Source organism: Odocoileus virginianus, chromosome 7 (assembly GCF_023699985.2).
Source record: "Odocoileus virginianus isolate 20LAN1187 ecotype Illinois chromosome 7, Ovbor_1.2, whole genome shotgun sequence".
Lineage (NCBI taxonomy): Eukaryota > Metazoa > Chordata > Mammalia > Artiodactyla > Cervidae > Odocoileus > Odocoileus virginianus.
In genome coordinates, this window is record NC_069680.1 from 50,246,674 (window position 1) to 50,265,610 (window position 18,937).

General features: G+C 41.1%; 1 protein-coding gene across 2 annotated transcripts in view; it reads right to left on the minus strand.

Moving 5' to 3' along the window:
* Nucleotides 1-17,756, minus strand: part of ANK3 (ankyrin 3) — a 366,464-nt gene extending 348,708 nt beyond the window's left edge. Inside the window, exon 1 of one of the 2 annotated variants that reach the window (XM_070470691.1) lies at nt 17,035-17,756. In XM_070470691.1, the coding sequence (XP_070326792.1) occupies nt 17,035-17,148 (114 nt within the window). In that variant the 5' untranslated portion in view covers nt 17,149-17,756. The remainder of the gene's footprint in view (nt 1-17,034) is intronic. The other variant, XM_070470692.1, reaches the window with a different exon arrangement.
* Between the last annotated feature and the right edge of the window lie 1,181 nt (nt 17,757-18,937).

Consider the following 18,937-nt stretch of genomic DNA (forward strand, 5'->3'; position numbering starts at 1 on the left):
AAAAATGCCAAGCACAAGCAATGTGGACCTAGATAAAACTCTATATAAAGAAGGCATAAGTTGTTGCCCCAAGATAAATTTTATGTATTTTCTTCTACTTGCTATGGCATAGCATGTTGAAGGGTCTACTGTGCTTAAACCATCAGGCAGAAATTTTAGGAAGAAATAATGACCACTGATGACACTGGATATTTAAAAAGGGGAACTGGATTTCTGGAAGACAAAGAGTGATGTTAGGAAGACATCACAGATGGAAGGCAAGACCCTCAAAGGACGCAGAATGAGAAGGACTTCAGATACAGCTGGCTCAGAGATCTCCCCCTTACTCTATTATTTGTTCCCAGCTCCGCTTCTGGCCCTGTCCTATCAATTCTAACATGCCCTTGGGTAGAGGAGCAGGGCTGTCCAAATTTTAGCACTAGAAGCCCTACCTGCTGGGGAACCCCTCAGCCCTGGACAAAGGAGGCTGGCTGGTCACACTATCTCCAGGTGAAGGTGACACAGCCTCTTCTCATGCTAATTAAAAGCCATGGGCCTAAAAACTCTCACCTGGAGTTGGAGGAAGGGCACAGAGCCCTGGATGAAGAGCTGTGTACTCAGTGTCATTTCCTCATGCAATGGGACAGAGCCAAGGTGGCCTGCGGAGGATGCACTATCAGTCAGTAATAATCTGGAGCCAAGAATCTGCAGTCCAGTGAGAGCATGAGAGAACTTTTGGAACTGGGTAGGTCTCTCCATACCACGGTGCCGGGCTCCTCAATATAAAACGCAAGGAAAAAGCAGCTGAAGTTGCAAACTTAGGGGCCCGGCCAAGACTCAAAATCAAAACTTGTAACATTCTGGCATTTGCCTGGAGCTCCAGCGGCACACTTCCAATGAGAGGGTGTGGGTTCAATCCCTGGTCAGGAACTAAGGTCCTGCATGCTCCAAGGTGCAGCCAGAAAAAAAAAAAAAAAAAAAGAAGACCTGGGACTTCATCCCTTACCTGGAGAGCCATATATGAGGCATTCTGAAGATATCCCAAGGGAAAAAGAAACTTTAAAAAGCATTAACAAAGGAAAAAACTTGTAACTTTTTTCACCTAGAGGTATTCATATACAAAAGACTAATTCCATGGAGAGTATCTTAGGTTTCCCAAGAACTGTAATCATTAAGAGCAAACAAATGACTTCCAGCTGGTAAACCTGTGTCCCGGGAAGAAGGGGGGCTTGAAGCTGAGCCCTAAAAGTTGGAAGAGGAAAGGCAGAAGGAGATATTATAGGCTGAGCAACACTAAGACCAGTGATGGGAAAGGAGGGGTATTCTCTGGGAAAGGGACTAGTTCTGACTAGAACTAGGCCCAACTGGAGGATTTGTGGAAAATGACATTGCAAACGCTGGCTCTGGCTTGAGAACGGAGGACCTTGAATAGAGGAACCAGTAGAAATAAGTAGAGCTGAAAACAAGAACCCTGTGGTTTCAGAAAAAGATGAAGCTCTATTGTCTTTGGTGTCGTTTTTTCATAATAACAAAAACTGAAATGAACTCAACATATAAAAATAAGGGATTAGTTGAAAACAATTTGGTACATCCATTAAGTAAAATGTTACATAGATCCACTGAAAGCCTTACAGAACCATATGTATGATATGAACACATGTTCATATTGTATTTTCCAGTGAGGAAAAAATGAGGTCACAAAATAGGAGATACCAGTATTATCTCATTTTCATTAATTCTGGTAGGAGGAAGGAAAAGAGGGAAGAAAAGGAAAGAAAGAGAAGGGAGAGGAAGACAGGAAAGTAGACATGCATAGAAATATATTGAGGAGACATTTCAAAAGGTCACAGTGAATCACAGTAATGCTCTCAGGGTGATGCTGGTCACCCTGTGCAGAATGTTGCGTGTATGATGGACAACAGTGATTTACATGGTGAGAACAGCTAAGTAAGAGGACTCACAGGACGTCCGAGGAAATAAGTAACCCAGCAGGAGGGAAAAGTGGCACAACAGTTATTAAATATTACCAAAGCCTTCAAAAAAGTCTTCTGCGATTGGACGGTGATATTCAGCAAGACACCCTGTCTCTGTGGCTTGCCTATGTCTCGTTCATTGACCCAGGGAAACGAGCATCGGAGATGGTCTTTCAGGCACTTAGAGAAGAGTCACTAAAACTGAACTTGCTCTGATAGGTTTCCTCCAAGTGGATTTCACTCTGGGAGCCAAGAGCAGCTGTCAGTGTGGGACCTTTAATGGGAAGGCGAAAGTAAAGCTACGAAGGCCAACCCTGGGAAAAGGACTGGAGAGTCCACCACGCAGGACAAACATACCCGCACTGGGGGTGGGGTGCCCTTGGAAAAGCCCTGCACCTCCAGAAGACCCCAGTGTCCTGCTCCCTACATCACCTTCCAGACCAGCTTCAATGCTCTCACCACAAACCACACTTCTTCCTAATGCAAACTAATGAAATACAGCTCCAGGTTTAAATAATCTCTGTGGAATCTATCTACCTATGGAATATATACATACATACATATATATAGATACACACACGTATGAAACAAATGGGCTTCCCTGGTGGTTGGTAAAGAATCCGCCTGCAATGCAGGAGACCCTGGTTTGATCCCTGGGTTGTGAAGATCTCCTGGAAAAGGGATTGGCTACCCACTCCAGTATTCTGGCCTGGAGAATTCCATGGATTATACAGCCCATGGGACTGCAAAGAGTCATTCATGACTAAGCGACTTCCACATGAAACATAGGATATGTAGAGAGAATATATGTAAGAGGTGTAAATGTTAGTTACATTTTATATAAATATCTATTTTTGTCTACATTCACACGTTCTTCATTTTTTACCCTCTGGTTTATCATTAACTTCACCAAGCCTGCATTCCCCCATTTTAACTAACAACTCTCACTTAAGGACACTCAGCATAGAACAAGATTCTCACTTCCTCCAAGTGGACCAGGGAAAGAGAAAAGAAGTAGGGAAGCAGGAGGAATTAATGTTCGTTGGATCACTTCTCTGAGCCAGATAATTCATGATCAATTTAGTTTTGTCTTCATAACCCCTCTCTGCAACAGTTATTACAGAAGAGAGCACGGATGTTCAAGGAGGTTAAGTAACCACCTTGGACTACTCGGCAAAGAAGTGACAGCGGTGAGACTCAAATCCAAGCTTATGTGACTCTAGAGCTCATGACTAGACCCATTTGAGACCCATTTTGAACTTCCACAGAAGTTCAAAAATCATTTTATCTGTGATTTCAGAGATTCCCAGCAGCACTTTATAAAAAAAGAAAAAGAGAAGCAGGATTTAGCATTATGGGCAGACACAGCACAGACCGTATTAATAATTTAGGTTCCGCTAAAACTGAAATGGAGCTCTAGGAAAGCAGGTCAAAGACGAGAATGCCAAATGCACCTAAGGACACCCGCCCCTCGGCCTGAACACTGCCAACAAAGCCCTGCCTAATCCACCAGAAAACAAAATACCGTGATGTCAGATGCCAAATGGAGGGCTACATGATTATTTTAATCTTAGTCCATAGAAAATCCACTAAATTATGTAAAATCAAATGAAGACTAGTCAGGCTCTCCCATGGAGAGCTCAGGGGAAAAAAGAGGGAATCTGGACTTACACACAGTTGGAGCAAGACAAAGCCCGGGTGTCCTGGCCATGCCGAATGTCTGTGGGAAAGCACTACCGAGGCTCGCATTAGGCAGGTAAAACACAGTCACTGGGGAAAACACAGACTTTCAATGTACTCATGGTCACCTTCAAAGATCCAATTTCTGGTAAGATGGGGCGCAACCTAAACCTTTTGAAACGAATCACAGACTGGAAATGAGGAAGATGATCAGGATCACTAATCCTACACTAATGAAGACAAGTGAATGTGTAGACTTCACATGCTTGAATTACCAGTATTAATACATTAATTCCATTTGGAACAAATGTGGATGGAATAAATATGCATAATGAATCTGTTTATTTTTAGATGGTGAAGAACAATGCCTGCTGAAGAGGAACAGTAGAGCAGGAATCGTTAGTAATGGCCATTCTTCAAAGGAAAGAAATTCATTGCTTTCAGCATTTTAAAACATCAATATGGTTATCTTTCTGGTACTTAAGGGCAGGCAAATGTATTTTGAGTGTTGACAGAGCTAAGTAAATATATTCATGATGTTACTGAATTAGGGGACAGCAGGTCTTTACAAGAGAGGGAGGAAGCAGTGGGCAGTATAGGGTACAGTGACCTCAAAAACCTTCCAGCATGTCCTCTCTCCTTTACCCTGAAGCAGTCAGGTAGCAGCAATGTACCTGGGAATTATGAGACTGGACATTTTGAGGATTTACTAATAGAAAATCAAATGCAGTACTCAAGGTTATGGCTCGGACAAATGTTGTTTCCCTGGACTATTATAAATCCATGGTGCCAATGTCAATTATGATCTTTTTGTACCTGATTCAAAACTGCTGTGCTTTGCAATAGTACTTACAGTCCCTATGTAATATTTCAAGGTAAAAACACAGGCTTAAGCCATGCATCGTTATTTGAAAAGCACTTCTTATCTGGCATTTATCACATAAAATTAATGAATGATAACATTGGTGATGGGGAGGCATAAAAATAATTTAGAAACTGATTAGAAAATAAAATAACGAAAAATGGAAGTAAAAGATTTCCCCAAATGCAAGAAAATTACATGGTGCATGAATAATCTGTAAGCAGAACAGTGAAGTACAGGTGGGGAAAAGCTTTGGAGTCTGACAACTATGGGTTCAACTTCTGTCTCTCATTTTTGCTCTGTTACTAATAAGTTCGGGTTTGCCTGGTGGCTCAGACGGTAAAGAATCCACCTGCCAATGCAGGAGACAGGTTCAATCCCTGGGTTTGGAAGATCCCCTGGAGAAGGAGAACGGCAACCCCCTCCAGTATTCTTGCCTGGAAAATTCCATGGACAGAGTAGCTTGGAGGGCTACAGTCCATGGGGTCGCAAAAGAGTAGGATAGAATTTTAGCAACTGAATAACAACAACAACTGATAAATTTAATGTCTGAGCCACATTCTCCTGATCAGCAAAATGAGAATAAAGCCACCTAATTTAGAGGGTTCATGTAAATATTAGCAGAGATAAAAGTTGGCATCTACCAATTATTTTACTGTAAATGGACTCTAACTTCTGCTGGTGAATTTCCTGTTGATTCACACTGAAGCTGCCTAGTAGAACCCAAAATCATCTATTCTAAATAATAAAATTTTTCAAGACTCGAAGTTTTAACAACTTCCTTTCCCAAACTGAAGATTTTTACCCCTTGCTCTTATTACTAAGGAAAAAAAGAGAAGTATCACTTTATGAAGCCTAAGATCTCTTCTATCCTGATGATGACAAAAGAATCAGGCAAAGCTGATGGTGACTCAAATTCTAATATTTTGTCTGTGTCATCAGCTGAAGTACACTTTTGATGGTGGTGTTAATTTCTTACCATTCTATAAATCATATTTTAATTTTTAATGTGGGTTCTGAAAATTTGTCTGTTTTGAAACCCTGAGTAAGATGTTCATTATAAAATCACCTTCTTCCACAGTTTTCTCATAAAAAATTGTAAGTATGAGATGGAGAGCATGGGCAAACACACATGAATGCACTGATTTCAAAACCCAAGAAATTAGCCAACACAAAATTATTTCACCACTTATCTTGGAAAATTTGGAAACTTCCAACATTTGGAAATTAATTATATTCACATTTCTTTATTTTACCCTTAATATGATTATGATCTTGTTAAGGTAGGATGTATTTCAAGTTAATGTGTAAAGTGAAAGTGACTTGAAATTAAGTAAATTGATTTATGACATTCAGTATTATTACCTTCCTACTCTCCATGCTGCACTGTGTACTTTTCTTTTATTGGGGGGGGGGTCAATTATGAGAAGCATCTTATTATGAATTTTTTAGGGGCAGAAACCCCAGCAGGGCCTTCCATGGTCCAGGAAAGAATGATTTCCTGGAGCCCAATACTCTGGGAAAATTGTGTTCTCAATGGCCACTTGCAAGTGACCTGCTAGGGATAAGGGGTGAGGAATCAGAGAATCAGCACAGAGCTGCCTGTCAAGTTGATCTGGGTTTGAACTCTAGCTGTACACTTGCTAATTATGTGACCCTGGGCTTGATGAAACTTTCAGAGTGTTAATTCCCCTAACATGAGGGGATTTTATATATACATATATATACATATATATATATATATATATAACATGAGGGAATGAGGATAATACCATCCATGCAAGAGGATTCAACACGATACTCACAGCACTGGATAGAGTGCCCAGTCCACTGTAATTCCCCAATGAATTATAGCTCAATAACTGAAAGAAAGGGTAAATTATGTCCCATATGCTTTGCTATTGAGTATCTCACTATACTGTCCTCTTTGAAAAGTGAAAAATCACATGGGATTTCCCTGGTGGTTCAGTGGCTAAGACTCCAAGCTTCCAGTCCTGGTTCGATCCTTGGTCAGGGAACTAAATCCCACGTGCCACAACTAAAGATCCCACAGGCTGCAACAAAGACCCGCCACAGCTCAACAAACATCACACAGAGCCTATGATAAAAATGTTTCAGGAGAGATGCCAGGTTTCAGGTTGGTTTTTGTTTTTGTTTTGTTTTGTTTTTCTATTTGGTTTAGGGTGAGGGAAACTGTTCTAACACACTGAGAATCCTAAGTGTCAGATACTGAATTGAGCCAGTTAGGTCCAGGGTGGAGTACCTGACTGGAAATCTGACCAAAAATGGTAGAGGCTTTCCCCACTGGCAGCCGAAGAAGGCAGGGAGAAGAGAACGCGCTGGTAAAGCGTGCTGGTAAAGGAAGGCAGTCCACAGGCCACTGCGGGTCCTGAAACCAGGTATAAAAGGTGATGACAGCTCTACACTAGCCAGATTATTCACTCGTTCCTTCAGTCCCCAACCATCCCGCAACTATAAAAACAGGTCTTTGGTGGCCATGCTCCCTAGAAGGGTTGATGAAATACAGAATATGTCTCTTATAGGCATACTGTATAGGTAACATTTTGCTTCTTCTCAGTAATTATAGTTTATAAACTCTCCGGTAAAGATTGTTTCACTAGCTCAAATAAGTACTTTTCCTCTATAAATATTTTAATATTCATATCCTAGTCTGTAAAATCAAGTTCATTTGTTAAAAGAGTGATCTGATTATCTCTATCTGTATATACGGTTCTTATGCTTTCTTTAATATCTTCCTGGGCTATCATTTAACTATTGAGAAAAGCTAATTAATAACAGTATTAATGATTGAGAAACATATTTAATATAAAAATCTTTGAGAGAATTTCTCAGAATGGCAGATGTAAATTCCCTGAGAATACAGAAAAGTTTGCAAAGGGTTGAACTGAAGGACTCAAATGGTTGTTTGAGGATGCAAATCTATGAGTAAAATTTCATTCATCAAAGAATTTAAATACTTCCTGGGTATAAACCTTCTTCAGAACATTCCTTTTTTTTCTCAGTTTCTCTGCCCGCCTCTTGGGTACAGTCACTTGATTACATTTGGGAGCCCACACTATAAGGGAAGCTGGAAGCCCTTGTAAGGGCTCCCTTTATGCCAGGAACCTGGCAAGAAGCATTTACAGTATTTCTACTCTTAACAATATGTATTTAAGCAAAGGGCTTCCCATGCGGCTCAGTAGTAAAGAATCTGCCTGCCAACGCAGGAGACACGAGTTAGACCCCTGGGTCAGTAAGAGCTCCTGGAGAAGGAAATGGCAACCCCCTCCAGTATTCTTGCCTGGGAAATCCCATGGACGGAGGAGCCTGGTGGGCTACAGTCAAGGGGTTGGAAAGAGTCGGACCCAACTGACCACACACGCATGAAGAAAAGGATTAATAGCCTCATTTGACCAATGTGGAGACTAAAACCCAAAGAAATTTAGTTTAAGGCCACATAGCTAAATGTGGCTGCCATATAAACTCACACCTAGCCCCAAAGCCTATTCTTTCCAAAACCATGAACTGTAATAAACACTTAGCCTTTTCCCCACACCTTTCTCCTTACTGCTTGCCTACTTTATTCAGGTTTTTAATCTCTACTAAACAAAATTGAACATCTGTTTACCTCTTCCACTGTACAAACTTACAAAATTTTATTTCATTATGATAAAATAATGCTGTTCATATTAACATCACAAGGGTCTTAGGGGATCTACATGTAAATTATAAATGCTTCTGTGTCACCTGACTTCCTAGTTACTAGAAAATCTTGGGCTGCCTTCCATCAACCCTCTCTGGCCAAGTCCTCCCTCCTATTTCTTTTCCATGCAGTACACACATCCTTCTCATACAGTAATGATGTTAGGTGACTTTTGTGCTGCCAAAAGAAAAGCCACGAAACTGGCAGATACGAACATGAGTCTATTCGACCCATTTTAATGGATTTCATCTAAATGCGAACAGAACTGATGGCATGATCCTAATAAGTAGAAGGTCACCTACATCCGAGAAATAATTTACTGGATCCAACTAAATCTAAATTGAAATCTACACATTTTATAGGCAGCTTCTATATTTGATAGTGATAGACTGTTCTAGTTCATGACACCACTATGGGTTCAGGAAAAGTATAATCTTGAGTGAACGGGATAAATGCCAGGAAAATCTAATTTATATGTAAAAGATTCAAGCTTGATTTCCACTGCTTTGCTTTCAATTCTTCCACTTTTAACTTGTACAAACTAGAAACACCAATTTGGGTAAAATAATAACAGCTTGCTTGTTTCCAAATGTTACCTTTCTATAGGAAAATCTCTATAAGAAAGTTTGGATTATGTAACTGACAGTGTAACATTGTATTTAGATATTCTCTTTCAATAAGTAACCTATACATCAGTCAATAGATGTAAACTAATGATTTAGTGTTTTCAGTGGCTCAATTCTTCTTTAAAATTTTTTTAAATGAGGAATTACAGTAACTTAAGTAACCGTTTATACAATATTTAGATTTTGCAGTTAAATGCAAATGATGAACTTATCAAAATCTTGATTACTAAATAATTTAACTCTTCACATTTCAAAGGTGACAATTTTTCTCTTGACATAAGAATTCACTATAGATGCCTATTAGTAAGAATCTCCCTTAAAAAAATCTCTCCTGGAGAGGTTCAGATGGCCCAAGAATGGGACTTACAACCAAAGAGACCTTGGCCATAAGCCCAGCTATTTCTGTAACTGAGGCAAGTTACATAATAAAACTTAAGCTTACGCTAATACCTCTGTGCATGGAGCTAACATTATGGCATAGTGTTGACATGAAATCAAATAAGATGAGGAATGTAAAAGTCACTCAGAATATTGGAGGCCCAATAAGAAATACTCATTTTATAAGTCAGTCCTTCACCCCTACCTGTGTAAAGTAACACAAGGAGAAACACAAAGAGAGCAAGTAGATGAATCGACCATTCCACCCTTTATCTTATTAACCTCCCATACAGGCACAATGGAGGTGCACAATACAACTGTATTAAATGAGCAGAGAAGCGGGGAAAATGTGATACCCTTAATGTAAACTATTCTTATAACTATAAAGAACTTAAAACACTGCCAAATCCTTCCTCCTCAAGCATACCTATGAAAAGTTGGCACTTTTCCATATCGAGATTCAATAAAACACACACAGAGAATAATTGATTATCATGCCAAAGGAAAACTGAAAGACAGAAAAGATCAAGGGCCTCAAGAGTAATGAAGAAACAGTTTAACTGCTGCATTATGCTGGTGACAAATTACCAAAAGCTTTAGAGAAAAGGTAACCCTCTTGCACTGTTGGTGGGAATATAAACTGATAGAGCAGCTATGGAAGATGGTATGGAGATTCCTTTAAAAACTAGGAATAAAACCATCACATGCCCCAGCAATCCCACTCCTAGGCATATACCCTAAGGAAACCAAAATTGAAAAAGACACATGTACCCCAATGTTCACTGAAGCACTATTTACAATAGCTAGAACATGGAAGCAACCTAGATGTTCATCAACAGATGAATGGATAAAGAAGTTGTGGCACATATATAGAGTGGAATATTACTCAGTCATAAAAAGGAACACATTTGAGTTAGTTCTAATGAGGTGGATGAACCCAGAGCCTATAGAGTGAAGTAAGTCAGAAAGAGAAAGATAAATATCTCATACTAAACACATATGTATGGAATCTAGAAAGATGGTACTGATAAATTTATTGGCAGGGCAGCAGTGGAGAAACAGACATAGAGAACAGACTTATGGACACAGGGAGAGGGAAGGAGAGGGTGAGATGTATGGACAGAGTAACAGGGAAACTTAACAGTACCATATATAAAACAGAGAGCCAATGGGAATTTTCTGTGTGGCTCAGGGAACTCAAACAGGGGCTCTGTATCAACCTAGAGGGGTGGGCTGGGGAGGGAGATGGGAGGGAGCTTCAGGAGGGAAGGGACATATGTACACCTATGGCTGATTCATGTTGATGTTTGACAGAAAACAACAAAATTCGTTAAGCAATTATCCTTCAATTAAAAAATAAATCAACTTGAAAAAACTAATGAAAACTTTAAAACTACTATTCAGACATTAATAAGTGCATAATTTATCCCTGGCATGATCTTGGACTGGTTAAAAAGGTAATTGATTAAGAGCAACTAAGTGTTTTCTTAAATGTACCATAATCATAACAGATTACAGAGAACCAATCAGCTGACAAGTCTTATAGAATTGCCTCCCTGTTTCTAAACCTCTAGCACACCAAAGGACAAAGGTTTACAGCCTTTCCTAAGAGTGAGCTAAGCCTTCTTCCATCCATCCTTTTCCAAATGTGGAAGAGCAGAGACAAGGCAGCAGCCAGACATGCTCCTAGGGAGATTACCTGCCCCACTTTTGTGAGCTGACTTATTGGCACAATCCCTCTTGAAGGCAGGGTGGAAACAATCCATTCTTCTGTTCAATAGAACCACCACCAACTACCACTCTACGGCTCTTAACATTGTGCCAAGCACTGTTCCAATATGAATTCACTGACGTATTGTTACACCTCTATGGCAACTATTACTGTGTTCGTTTTGCAGTTGAAGAGACCAAAGCATCAAAAGATTAAATAAATCCCCAAGGACACAGCAGCTATGTGATAGCGTCAGCACCTGAACTCAGTCTTACTCTATAGCCCATGTTTCTAAGCATGATACAGCCTCTCATCCATCTGTCCATCCAGCTGCCACCTTTCTCCCTCCCTCACTTTTCACCAACCCTCTTATCCACCCTCCTACTCTGAAAGCCCCAGTTTGGTAGTAGGTGAGTATGATACCACCTCTGCCCTCAAGGAGCTCATAGTTTCTTGGGTGAGACACACATATAGACACATAATTAATTTCAGAGCAGGATATCAAGTATGTTGAGAGCGAAACCAGGCTCCCTAGAGGTCTGAAGACCACGGACTCGGCAGAGCAGAAAACAGACCAGGTTCCCTTTGCCTCTTAAGGGTCTACACAGTCCTCTTCCCCAAAGTACAGGTGCTGCAGTAAAAGCCTCCTGCCTGGCATCTTATATCATGGGTGTCACCGGTACCCAGATAACCAGATATGGGAGAGTCTGTAAAATGTCAAGAAGCATCACCCTTCTATGGCAAGAGATCAGGTCCCCTGAAATCTCTTCTCAAATCCTTAAATTGCCTTAACCTAAAAGACAATGCTACAGTTCTATTACAATAAATGCAGAATGACAGATTCCAAAGTCCTATGACCCAAGTTTAAGTGTAGGCCCTCCAGTTACTAGGTTTGTGACCTCAGGCAAGTTATTCAGTCTCATTAAGCCTTGGTTTTAGCTATGAAAAATTGGGATGAAAATAATACCTGCCTCATAGAAAAGCTGTGAGAAAAAAAATGAAATAATCCATAGAAATCACTCTGCAGATTGTCTGGTATACCACAAGCACCTAAGACACTGATGTGCTGTTATCACAGAAACATGTCTTTGAGGGTTTGATGTTATGGTATTTGTAATTTTTCACTTCATTTTTCAAAATTAAAAAGAAAGAAATTCTTAAGGTAAAACATTAAAATCTATTGCAGAGGGTAAGAAAAAGAGACTCACTACAATAGTGGAGTACTCAGAGATATAAAACTTATTATTCAAGGTTCCAGATGTTTAGAAAAATAGCTTATCCCTTAGAAGATTCTCTGAGTCAAGCCTACTTTCATGTGTAGCTATGAAAATATTAAGTACATACACTGTATAGTGTAGTAGTTAAGAGCACAAGCTAGAGATTTAGGCTACCCAAATTGGAATCTTGGCTCTAGCACTAATTAGTGTGGGAACTCTAAGGTAGCAAGCAGCCTGAAGGCTCATGCCTCAGTTTTCTCATCTGGAAGATGGAAATAACAGAAATACTTTCTCATAGGGTTGTTGTGAAGAATAAATGAGCCGCCACCTTAAAAAGGTAATTTAAAACCCTATTTGGTGCACTTTATAAGAGGTCAAGAAAATGTCCGGGAGAAAAGAAATGAACCCAGGAAATTTAATTCTTCATCTTCCGCTTCAAGCCAGAAACTTGGCAGTTACCCTAGAATCCAATCTCTCCCTCTCACATCCTACATACAGTCCACTGCCAAGTTCTATTGAGTCTTCCTCCAAATATCTCCTGTATGCAACACCCCCTTCTCCATCAACATCATTTCTGCCATGGTTCAGACCCTGAGCATCTCTCATGCCTGCATCATCACCACTGGTGCTTCCTAAGGCTCTTCCAGCTGATGCCCGCAGCATTGATGCTTGAAGGATGGTTCTCAACCCAGAAAGCTCTTCAGCCTTCTCTCTTTATCATCATCCCTAAAACCATTCAGGTCCCTCTCTCCTTTGAGCAGGGGTTAATGTCCTGCTCCGTAAGACAGCATACAAAGACCTTCATAACCTGGCCCGTGACTACTTTTACAGCCATTTTTTCTGCCATATCCTCATGTACCCTTTTCTCCAAAATACTGTTTGTTTCTCACACAGCTGAATATCTCTCATACTTGAATCCCTGTTGGCCTGGGATTCCTGTCCTTCTGTTTGTCTATCTCGCTGACTCCTCCAAGGCTTAGCTATGCCAAGAACCTTCGGTGAGCCCATCTGAGTTGAACTGGTGGGGGAGGGGGGGTCTCGCTGTGGCTCCTTCTTTGTAGGGTGTTTAATGGTGCTCTTATCCTCCTCCTCCTTGTGCCGGGAAGCACAGTACAACGTAATGTACTGTTGCCACTCTGCCTCATTTAGCTTTGTCTCCAACACAGAATATAATGCCTAATGCCAGAAGTTATTCAATAAATATTTGCTGAATGAGTGCATGAATGCAAAAATAAAGCAATGAATATTCATCCATTCCTGCTTTGCCACTGGAATAGCTGTATGAGTTTGACATCAGTAATCACAGAATTAATTGACTGATTATTCCTTTGTCATTCATAGAGAGAGAGAGAGAGAAATTCCATAGTTTCCTTTTTTTAAGTATAAATTTCCATGGGTCACCTCAAAGCTTGTTTCTTTTTTTTTTCTTTTTTTGGAGAGGATGTAGTAAATACATACAAACTACATAAAAATATTGACTAAATTAAGGTTTGATACTAATATTCCTCACTATTGAAATGTATTTTATAATTTAATAATATAATGTGGAGAGCGGGCAAACCATGCAGGTAACACAGCACCAGAAGCCAATGGCAAGAAGGATAGTACGGGGCTGAAGGGCATTCATGATTTCTAACTCTTGTGGGTTCAAGGTGGCTGGGACCCTCTCCAGACCAAACCCTGTGGGCCAGGGAGCCTGCTGAATGCAGGAGATACAGAGTTCCTCCCTGCAAGGTGCTCAGTAAGGGCATGGATCCAATACTAACCCACCCAAAGTCACTGTCTACCTTTGGCATGCCTCCTACTTGCTGCCAACCTAAGCCCATCAGGAGAGAAGGAGAGTGAAGCTGAAAAACAGATCAGGGAAGAGCAATGGGAAGTGAGGGTAAGAAACTTTTACACTAGACACTCACTGAAACTTTTTTTTCTTAAAGTCAGATGATAAAAGGATTAAGTAAGTGTTCATCCATCTAGATGAATTTCTTCTTTTAGCAAACAGGAAGATTTTCTTTTACTTGAGATGAAAGTTGTTGTGCCAAGAATAAAATACCTCATTACTAAAATTCAACTAATCATAAATTCCTAGAAGTTTCCTACTTATTCGTAGGGGCTTCCCAGGTGGTTCCATGGTAATCAGTTATTCATGGTTATCAATATTCAAAAGAGACCAAATGTGCAACTCACCATGTTTAAAAAAACTTGAAATGTGAACCCTATATTAATTTTACATGCATATTATGATTTGAGTATAATACTTAGTAATATCGCATACTGTATAATTCTGTGTCATATAATCAAGAAAGATTCATCTTGGGCTTGCTCAAACCTGAATTGAAGGGGAACCATGAATCAAATTCCTTGTTTTATAAACTAGATACTCTTAAGATTTCCTTTTGTATTTTGAGATTTTATGAGAGTGCTCACTATTCCTTTTTGTAATTAAAATATCCTAGAGGATATTTCTGCATATGAATGAGAATAAGTCCCAAAATAACCCACCATATATGTGTGTGTGTGTGTGTATTTTTTTTCATCAAATGCAAATGCAGTGTTAACTTTTTTTTTGGTTGCACTGCACAGCATGTGGGATCCCAGCTGCCTGACCAGAGGTAGAATCTACACCCCTCTGCAGTGAAAGGGTGTAGTCTTAACCACTGGACCGCCAGAAAAGTACCGCCTGAAAAATCTTTAAAAGCAGCTTTTTAATTGACAGGGGGCTACAACATGGAGCAAAATAGCCCAGAAACCTTAATTAAGATTTTAGGAAAAGGTAGGAAAAAAGAAACTCAAAGTTGAAATAATTCACTTTGTAGAAAATAAGTGTAACATACACTGTGTCATGGAAGGAGATATACAGCATGTCTTCAAAGTCATTTAACCTTAACTTTGCACATAGAAGTGGTCCATGCAATCATTTGGCTATGAATATTAAATCTTTGGCGATACATGCACCTTTGATGGGGACTATACATACTATACTGTATTATGAATTAAAAAGCACAAGAGCAATGCAAGTGTTACCCATGAGCCCCTTTCTGGATCTCCTCTGTGAGTGCCCTGAGAACAAAACATTTAAATGTGCCTGCACACTGACAATAGCGATATTGATATTTCTCCATGTTCCCTTCTGGTTGCTAAGAGATTTACATTGGACAGACTCTGTTGTACTAAGCATTTTGATCCACGAAGCATTTGCTTCAGCTCAGTGAGCCAGAAACCCCTTTGGTTCACCCCTTCCTGCTTTGCTTCCGAGTCAAACAGGGGAGCAGGCACAAGGCAGCAGACCTGTCACTGCTCCCCCAGGACACGGCTGGCCATAAGCCTTGTTCAGCTAGCAACTCTCACACAGAACACTGACATTAATGATGAAAGCATATCGTCATGTAAATTTACGTTCCTGTCCCTGTGTTTCTCAGAAGCCAGTTCATCACGTTGTGTGGGTGGAGGAGGGCAATGTGCATACAGAGGTCAAAGTATAGTGACCGACCCGCAGACAAGCCTAACTTTCATAAAATCAGACCAGAACCTAGCAAAACAAGGCAATTTCATAACAACTCTGCTGTGTGAGGCTCTGAAATACACCTTCTGAGAATTTCCTAACTTAAGTCTGTACTTCTGTGAAAATATGTTCAAGAAGTTTTTTTGCGAGAACCCTGAAGCAGGAAACACCTATATTTAATGTCGTGTGGCAGAACCACCGCAACTCTCTGAACTCAGTCTCAGAAAGTCTGCCAGTAACAAAAGGCAAAGAGGTTTCTCTAGACCTTCTCTTGGAGGAAAACGGCAAAGGCCCTGAAAATATTCATGATCACTCCTGAAGGAAGGTACATGTGGTGGATGAAATCTGCATGTCATTTGCAAGGCACGTGCATCACTGCTCAGAGCAAATTAAGATGATCTTTCCCTTGGGAATTCTCACAAAGAGACATAAAAATGCTTTATGACCTGACTTCCGTATTCAGATCACAGAGTTATAGTCCATTTTTATGAACTGTCATGGAAGAAAGGTGGTTTTGGGCCTCACTCACCAAATCGGTATCTAGGATTCATATTTAAGGGCACAGCCCCCAAAAGGTAAGCACTCTCAGGTTGTAATTAAACACCAGTGACCCAGAATATTCCTCTTATTTGCTCCCCTGCATTAGAGTATCAGTAGGGGATGATCAATGCCCATGCTCGGATCTAAAGCAATCAGTGCTGAAGTCCCTGCCTTGTCATGGGAATTCCTGCATTCAGGATATCACTCTCATTCAGCAGAGAAAGACAAACCTCTGTGCTTTCAGCAGTATTTAACAAAAGAAAAGTTATTTCCAGCAGCTTATTTCCATTGCACAGCCTACCTAGGAAGTACCTTGTGAAACTGAGAGTCAGAGGGAAAGAAGGAACCAAAAAGCAAAGCAGGAAATGACTTTACTGTTACGTCTTTAAGGTCACAGATCTGCCTGAGAAATGCACACGTGTGACACAGTTCTAGCACAAAAGCTCCTTTTCCATGAGACAGAACTGTAAGAAGTACAAAGGCTGCTTCTCCGGTCTCTCCCTCAATTCTAAGTCACCGCAGTGCATTTAACCTTGACTGGGCTGGAAAGAAACTACTTTGAACTCCCTTGCAACACCTTTCCATGTCATGGAAGCATGCCCATGCCTATGTAAAGTGCAAACCTTCCGCATCAGCACTGCAATCCCCCTACAAGGGATAAATCTTCCCCTGCCTTGTCCACCCTACACCCGTGGTCTCCCACAGGGTTTCTATCATCTGTTCCCAATTTACACACCCAACTTACACACCCAATTTACATTCTACAGCACATGTAAAAATAGCCCCAAAAGCTTCTCACAGATGCCAAGAGGAGATTAAAACATAAAGGATCCAGGCAAGATCTATGCACTGGCATACATAGCTACCTTTTTCTTCCGATCCCGGGACCGTTTGCGGTGTTTCCTTTTTTTCTCTGTCTCTTCTTCAGCATTGATTTCTAAATCCCGGTTTTTCTTTAATTGGGAGGCCGCATGAGCCATAATGCATTGAAAAGGACCCTCTCAAGCACGCAGGGCTTCCTGGTAGAAGGTGAGATCCTCAGGCACCTTTAATCAGGCTTCCAGCAGCATTCCAATCACTGGAGAGAAACCTTGAACTCCACGCAGGAAGACATTCAAAATGCCAAGATGCTGGAGAAGCCAAAGCTTTAAAAACCCCAACGACGGTTTCCAGACTTCATCCTACACCTCCCTGTACCTGAACCTTTACACGAGAGTGCAGCCATCGTAATGCATTTACCGTAGTGAAAAAGACAGCTGGGACACAGGAAGCTGTATTATGGCTGTATCCCCTGCCACCAGCTGGAAGTGTCTAAGTGATTCCTCGGAAGGGGGAATGCTGCAAAGGATGCTTCTCTGAAGGGAGAATATCAAGAGTCACCGCACATGCAGGAGCAAAAATCCAGCACTAATTCTGAAAACCTATTTTAGAATCCTTCGGAAAAAAGGCAGGGCTGCAATTTATACATCACCACTAGGTCTGCACAGAGCAGAATTTAACCCATAAGAGAATGGAGCGGTTCCTACTCCAGTGTAACTGCTGATGGTGACAAAATATATAAAATAAGACTTTACAAAAGACACTCGATTTTGCTGTAGAGATCCTGACTGCATGATGGAGAAAACAATGCATGCATTGCTCATCTCCACAGTGAGGCCTTTATGCTCAACTATCAGCCTAAATGCATTTTGTGGGGGAGGATTCACAGAAGGGCCTGTTGTCTTTTAAAAACAACATGCTGATTACAACACATCATACAGCAGGCCATGAGCATGTTGGTGTAAGGAACAGATGCCTGATTCAGAGGGGTTCCCCAGGACTCTCCCCTCCTGAGGTCCGAGGGTCACAGAAAATCTGCGCTACGGTCAGGGGTTCCGAGTCGCGGCAACGTGGACTCAGCGTTCATATGCACTTCAATCACCTTACTATTTTTGCCACCTGAGTCCTCAATGACTGCAGCTTCTGAATATTCATGAGGTGAAGTGAAGCAGCAGCGGGACTCAAGGCCTGCTGGGCTATCTTCTGCTAGGATGCATGCACTGGAAGAAATTTAATAAGTCAGGAATCATTCATATACACAAACACATGGTGCCCAAGACATGGCTGAAATGTCAGTCTGGACCTGAACCATTTCAGGCCCCGGTGAGAAACCTTAAATTCCCCAAGTAAATGAGCAGGGGAAGAAAAGATGATGCTTCACTGAAAAGACTTTCTGTGTATGCTTCTAATATTCAAAGTCCTTGACTTTGGAAATCAGCGCGTTTGAGTTTGCAGGTGGTGGTGGCTGCTGTTCAGTCGCCAAGTTGTGTCCAGCTTTTTGTGACCCCACGAACTGCAACACACCAGGATTCAGTTTGCAGGACTGACTGTTAAAATGTGTGGAGGCCAAGGCATGCAGTCCAGAGGAGCTGTGCAAGGATTTGGTCGGAGGTCCCTGGAGCTGCTGTCCACCTGCTTCATTAAAAGCCCAAAGTGTAAGTTCCCGCCAACGACTACTCACTGTATTTCTGATTTGGAGATCAAGAACTTTCTTCACTCTCCCCTAGCAGGGGGCCTTACATCTTCCCCTGGGCAGCAACAGACAATGGAAAGCAAAGGAGGACCATGGCCATTACCTTTTACTACAAGTGGACTGAAACAGACGGCCTCACCGCGAACCACGTGAAAACCACTGTGGCCCTACATTTCTGACAGCCCACTGACACTTGTGAGCTTGCTTTCCCACAGAAACTGTCTACATGAAGAAGAGTTGTAGAAAGTTCCCCACTG